This window comes from Suncus etruscus, chromosome 14 (genome assembly GCF_024139225.1).
Source record: "Suncus etruscus isolate mSunEtr1 chromosome 14, mSunEtr1.pri.cur, whole genome shotgun sequence".
Lineage (NCBI taxonomy): Eukaryota > Metazoa > Chordata > Mammalia > Eulipotyphla > Soricidae > Suncus > Suncus etruscus.
This window is the reverse complement of record NC_064861.1, coordinates 94,850,384-94,857,593: the sequence shown is the minus strand read 5'-3', so window position 1 is coordinate 94,857,593 and position 7,210 is coordinate 94,850,384. Positions and strand designations below refer to the sequence as shown.

The following is a 7,210-nucleotide window of genomic DNA, read 5'->3' as shown; positions in this document are numbered from 1 at the left end:
ACCGGCCAAGCACTAACAAGGCAGTTTTTTTTTTTCCAGAATCCCTTCAGGACTAATGGACCAAACTATTTCCACCCATACTCTCATTCCATTTTCTTCTATCCATTGTTTCTTATGAATCTGTACAACAGCTCCTCATGGAATCATTTGTTGTTGTTGTTGTTGTTGTTGTTTTGTTTTGGGGCCACATCTATGAAACTAAGGCTTATTGCTGAAATTTAAAAATCGCCCCTGGCTTGGGGGACCATATGGGATGACGGAAGATTGAACTAAGGTATGACCAGGGTCAGCTGCGTGCAAGGCAAACACCCTACCGCTGTGCTATCAGTCCGTCCCCACAAAGATCCCATTTTTACAAACACAACACTCAATAGCTTTTAGTTTGATTTTGTGTATATCAATGATATAGGGCTTTTTTTAAAAAATTCTAACATTTTTGACAAATATGCTTCTGATATATCTGAACAGTGTTCAAAATCTATGACTTAACTAGTTGTGGTTGCAATTATGGGATATTCTATTCATTATCAGAACAAAGGAAAGTCTGAATACAGTGGCATCATCTTTCATAACCAAAAAGGGACTCACAATGGGAAAACACAGAGAAATTATGATTCCAACATTAAATAACCATCTATTTTTATCAGGAAATAGAGCCAACCACATTCGAACGAGGGAAGACAGTGAGTAGAAACACAAAAAGGAGCTCACTAAAACAAGGATTCTTTGGGTGGCTCTCCTCTCAGCTGAGATTCTGGAGGAAGCATGATTTTGGTGAATGTGTTGGACTCTTTGCTTGTGCCTGTGCAGGAATAAAATCATGGAACCACTAGTCCAGACTATAAGCACTGTACATAAAATTTCAGGGAATGCAATTAATGTGATATATACTGGCACAGAGACATTGTCAATGTAGGTTACATGACAGAACCCCCAGTTTTGTTTACTTATGTCTTTCAAGCTCCATGTATTAGATACATACAATATGTGCAGAGGAAAAAATAAATTGCCAAACATGTGGAGGATCCAGGAGAGAGAAACAGATAAAGTGACATACTGTGGTGCTTTGAATTTCAAATGCTTGCAGCAGGAGTCTCTGGGGCTAATCTTGATGGCCTGGAAGACACTCAAGAGACAGTAGTTTCCCATGGACACACCCCTGCCCACTCTATGAATATAGGACAGAAGATGGCATCCTAAATCACTGAAGGACTGTTTGATCCCGAATTCTGCCATTGTTTGGGGGACTCCATTTGAGAGAATAATTAAGGAGTTGGCAATAGTCAGGTGCATGAGAATCAAGTCTATGGCTCTCAGCCGTGCTCCAGTGCAGCTAAGGAGCAGATGCGCAGAAAGAAGAGAGAAATTGCCCAATACTCCAATGATAGTCTGTGATAATATGATGGCTCCTACTGTCACAATCATGAAGGGTGTTCTTTCAATAAATGCACTATCATCTGAGAGATGGCAGCAATTGTTTCCTTGAGAAAGATGGCTCATTACAGACATTTTACCCCAATAGATATTTCTGTGCTGTTGTGGTGTAGCCTAATATCTATTCTTTATTGACTGTTGCTTAATGGGTGAACCCAAACACTTGGATATTTTCCAACTCTGCACTGAGGGTAATTTTTGGAAGGTTCAGGAACCACATATAAGGTCAGTGATAAAATTCTTGATTGACAGTCGACAAGTAAAATTCCTGAACTACTGTAGTATTGTTCCTGCCCTGTGTGAGACTTTACAACGTAGAACAAGATGGAAGCAAATTCTCATGACATTTGCAGGATTGTCAGGAGTTAAATTATGTGCTTGGAACTGGGTGTTAAATACAGGTAAAAGCAAGAAACCAAGAAAGCAGAACCATCAACATGAGAATTAATTGAAAATCTCCAGTACCATTAGAAGAGAGAAAGTCAACACTGTACATACATTTACAGACCTATATATTCCAATGAATTTTTGAAACAAACTTAATGATATACAATGAATTTATTTAAAAAGTGAAAAATTTTTTCTGGACTTTTAATTAGAATGTATCTCTTAATTAACAGTGAATATAATTTGTAATCTTGAATGAGAAATATTTTAAAATCAAGAACTAGGGCAGAGCCTGATCCCTGCTTCATGCTTTTTTTCTCACAGCTGCCATCTAGACCTGCAGCTGCCAATGCTGGGCCAACTTTACTCAGAGAAGCCTGCAGAAGACACATCAATGAACATGAACTCACCCTAATCATGAAGGGGAGAGTCAGAAGAAACTGGCCACTCTGCTTTGCTCCTCAATAGTGCACATGTTGTATTTAATATATCCAACAGCAATATGTAGAAAACATCACACTATAAGCATGACAATGCGGAAACAATGCAGGTCTCCTCTATGCACAGAGAATAAAGATGTGATCTCTGATGACCCAAAGCGTGCCTACGACCTATTTATTCTCTCAGATAAGGAATTTAGAAAAGATATGTGAAATATTATCACAGAATTTAAAGAAACAAAGAATGAGCTAAATGAACTACAAATAAAAATGAAGAGGATAGAGGTCGGAGAGATAGCATGGAGGTAAGGCGTTTGCCTTTTATGGAGAAGATTGGTGGTTCAAATCCTGGGATCCCAGATGGTCTCCTAAGCCTGCCAGGAGCGATTTCTGAGAACATAGCACCATGACTAACCCCTCAGTGCTGCTGGTGTGACCCAAAAACCAAAGAGAGAGAGAGAGAGAGAGAGAGAGAGAGAGAGAGAGAGAGAGAGAGAGAGAGGAGGATAAAAAATAAGAACTAGAAATCTCAGACTGAAATAACAAATCTGAAAAACTTAGTAGACATAATGAAAACATCAATAGAGAGCCTCTCCAAGAGAAAACCAGAGGCTGAGGACAGAATCAGCGAATTGGAAGATAAGATGCATAATAATGTCAAACAATGGAAGAAACTGGAAATAGACTAAAAACAAATGATTAGACCATGGAAAACATCCTCAAATACTATTAACAGATGAAAATAGAAGCCTTTGATAAACTAAGCAGAAACAACATAAGAATTATTAGAGTGACAGAGACCCAGGAAGAAAGTCCCCATGAATCATAGTCAAGGAATCATTACAGAGAAATCCCCAGAGATTAAGAGTGCATGCAACCAAATACTTCATGCCTTAAGTCTACCAGTTAAAAACAATCTGCAGAATAGCACCCCAAACACAATCTAGTTACAATGACGAATCCCACAGAAAATGTTAGGTTACAGAAAGCAGCAAGATCAAAAAGGGACATTACATTCAAAGGATCACCCTTAATATTTAAAGCAGACCTGTCACAAGAAACCCTCAAGGTCAGAACAGTGGTGGTATATAGTGACATAACTTACTAAAATGAATGCTTAGTTTAGAATAATTCACCCTGCTAGACTCACAGTCAGGTTTGAATACCTAGCTTCATAAATAAACAACAGCGCATAGATTTATAGACTTAAAATAACATTTAAAGACAAAATAAAAGGTCTAATTTTAAGAAGGGACAAACACATGCACAGCAAACTCTTCCACAAAGATGTCACTTTACCCCATGACTATTATCTCTTTCAATGTTAAGTGCACCATTTAAGATACACAGAGTGGCAAAAGGGATCAAAAATATGAATGCAAGATTCTGCTGCCTACAAGAATGCATCTGACTAGTCAGAACAAACATAGACTCAAAATCAACGGTTGGAAGACAATCATCCAAGCAAACAACTCTCTTCAAAAGCTGGAGTGTTCATGTTAATATCAGGTAACACAAACTTTAGACTTAAGAAATTATAAGGGACAAAGACAGACATTTGGTAATAATCAAGGTATAAGTACGACAGAAAAAATTCACACTCCTAAACATAAACACTCGTAAGCCCAATAAGGGACCAGAAAAAATATCTGAAACAATTGTGGACAAATCTGAAAGAAGGTATCAATACTAACCCAATAATAGTGGGAAACCTCAATACTGCCCTTGATGGATCCATCAGGATTAAACCTAACAAGAATATACTAGTTCTAAAAGGAGAAATGGGATAAAGTGGTCTAGTAGATACAAATAGGGATCTTCACCTCCCAGAAAACTGGATACAGATTGTTCTCCAATGCACACGGGTAATTTCTAGGATAAAACACATGCTGGTTCATAAAACATAACTCCATAAAATCACGACGATAAAAATGGTACAGACTAACTTCTGAAACCACAATACAACAAAATTAGAAGTGAACTACAAAGGGACACAAAAGAAAAACCATAATACCTAGAAATTGAACAGCTTACTATTAAACAAGTGAGTCAGAGATGAAATAAAAGTAATTCATAATATTCCTGAAAACAAATGCAAAAAATACAGAAATTATCAAAATTTATAGGACATAGCAAAATCAATTCTATGAGGAAAGTTTATAGCTTTGCAAGCACTCACGAGGAAGAAAGTAGTCTACATAAATAACTTAATGACACAGCTTATAAACTTAAAAATTGATCAACAAAAGAAACCAAGAATAGGTAGACAGAAGGAAATAACAAAGCTTAGAGCAGAAATCAATGAAGTGAATATTCAAAGAAAAATCTGAACGATCTATTAAAACAAAATTTGTTTTTTTAATAATTAAGAAGATTGACAAACCATTAGCAAAACTCACAAAGAAAGATAGAGAGAAACTTAACAAACCAATTAGAAATGCAAAAATGGAGATCGCCCTGATATCAAAAGCAGACAGAGATGCTACAAAAAAGAAAATTGTAGAAATTATCTCTGATGAAAATAGATGCAAATATAGTCAACAAAATTCTAGCAAATACTATTCAAGCCCTCATCAAGAAGGTCATACACCATGGCCATGTAGGTTTCATTTCAGAGATGAAAGGAGGTTTTAACACACATAAATCAATCATCTCAATCAACAAAAAATATAAAAACCATATGATTATATTAATAGATGCAGAAGAAGCATTTTTTTTTTGTTTTTTGAGCCACACCTGTTTGACGCTCAGGGGTTACTCTTGGCTATGAGCTCAGAAATTGCCCCTGGCTTGGGGGGACCATATGGGACACCGGGGGATCAAACTGTGGTCTGTCCTTGGCTAGCGCTTGCAAGGCAGACACCTTACCTCTAGCGCCACCTTCCCGGCCCCAGAAGAAGCATTTTATGAGGCCAAAAATCCATTCATGATAAGAACTCTGAGCAAGATGGGAACAGAAGAAAATTTTCTCAATATAGTCAAGGCCTTTTACAACAAGCTAATGGTAAATATTATACTCAATGTAATAAAACTGAAAGCCTTTCCTCTAAAATCTAGTACAAAGTAAGGCTGCCTTTCTTTGCCACTCCTATTTAATATAGTACAGAAAGTACTTGCCATAGCAATTAGGCAAGAAAAGATATCAAAGGAATCCATCAACAGGCTTATAAATCCTCAATGGCTTTTGTAACATCATGTGAGAGATATAAAAGTCCTAACTGAGTCTCCTATTCTAAATTTTGATAATCTAATTTTATTTTTGCTTTTTTGGGTCACACCCTGTGATGATCAGGGATTACTCCTGGCTATGCCCTCAGAAATTGCTCCTGGCTGGAGGAAAACGTGCCAGGGAAACTGAGAATCGAACCAAGAGTGGTCCTAGATAAGTCATGTGCAAGGCAAACGCCCTAGCACTGTTGTATCACACTGGAACCCCAATCGCTTTTGTGATGTATCAATCAATGTGAATTAAGTTTGGTTGTTCTTACAAAAGGACATACTGGCTGGTGTGTGGGAAACTGGGAATATTGGTGGAAGTAGGTCTCACTGATGTGGGATTGGTGTTGGAACACTATTTTAATAATAAGATGGCTTTCCTATACAAGACAGCTCAGAAGATACAATAAAACACAATCTACAGGTCCCAAATCCCATAAGAGCCCCACCCAATAAGGTTGGTGCTGTTCCTTGCCATGTGATTGGGCATATGAGAGACATTATAAAGGACTGCTGCCTTGTTCCCTGTCTGCTTTCCTGCACAAGACAGTCAAGAAGACTCTATTGAACACAATCTTCAGGGCCCAAACCTGGTAAAGGCCCCACCCAATAAGGTGGAGGCAGTGGAAAACAGCAGCTCTGCATAGCTTTTTCTAACCCATGAACCCCCGTACAGCTCTTAGTAAAAAACCACTATACAAGTATTGCAACGAGGAAACCATGCAGGAAAACAGCACGCATAGAGATTGAAGATGACTTAAAAAGCCTCTCAGATAAGGAATTTAGAGTATTATTGTGGAGGATGCTCAAAGAACTCAAAGCAAGCATAGATTGAGCAGAACAGACCATAATGGTAGAACTTACAACTGAAATAAGAGGTCTGAAAAATTTGGTTGATGACATGAACACCTCAATGAAAAGCATCTCCAAAGGAGTAACAGTAGCTGAGGACGGGGTTAGGGAGCTAGAGGATAAGTTGCAGAACTTCATTGGAAGAGATTGCAAAAATAACCTCAAAGCAAATGATCAGACAATGAACAAACTACTCAAAAATATGAACAGATGAAATTAGAAGCCTTTGGTAAACTCAACAGAAACAACATAGGAATCACTGGAGTCCCAGAAATCCAAGAAGAGAATATAAAAAAGTGTTGGAGGAACAGTGAGAATAGGAAAAGGATATGAAGAAGAAGAAGGAGGAGGAGGAGGAGGAGGAGGAGGAGGAGGGAAGGAGGAGGAGGAGGAGGCCAGAGAGATAGCATGGAGGTAAGGCATTTGCCTTGCATGCATAAGGACAGTGGTTCGAATCCTGGCATTCCATATGGTCCCCCAATCCTGCCAGGAGTGATTTCTGAACATACAGCCAGGAGTAACCCCTGAGCGCTGTCGGGTGTGACCCCCCCCAAAAAAATGTAGAGGAAGAAGGGGAAGAATAAAATAAAGGAAGAAGAGGAAGAAGAAAAAGAAGAGGAGGAGGAAGAGGAAGAATAATAAATAGAGCAAGAAGAGTAGGAGGAAGAAGAAAAAAGAGGGAGAAGAGGTAGAAGGAAAAGAGAAAAAAGAAGACAAGGAAAGAGGAAGAGGAAGAAAATGAAAAAGAGGAGAAGAAAGAAAAAGAAGGGGAAGAAATTGAAGAGGAGGAGGAAGAAGAGGAGAAAGAAGAATAAGAGAAAAAAGAAGAAAGGAAGAAGAAAAAGAAGAGAAGAAAAAATGGACTGAAGATTTATTTTTAA

The 7,210-nt window shown here is 38.2% G+C and overlaps 1 protein-coding gene across 1 annotated transcript; it reads right to left on the bottom strand.

The window, feature by feature from the left end:
* Window positions 1-489: 489 nt before the first annotated feature.
* LOC126028669 (vomeronasal type-1 receptor 4-like) lies at window positions 490-1,509 on the bottom strand. Its single transcript, XM_049787606.1, has one exon. It carries the CDS (start codon window positions 1,507-1,509, stop codon window positions 490-492), a length of 1,020 nt encoding a protein of 339 aa, XP_049643563.1.
* Window positions 1,510-7,210: the final 5,701 nt, after the last annotated feature.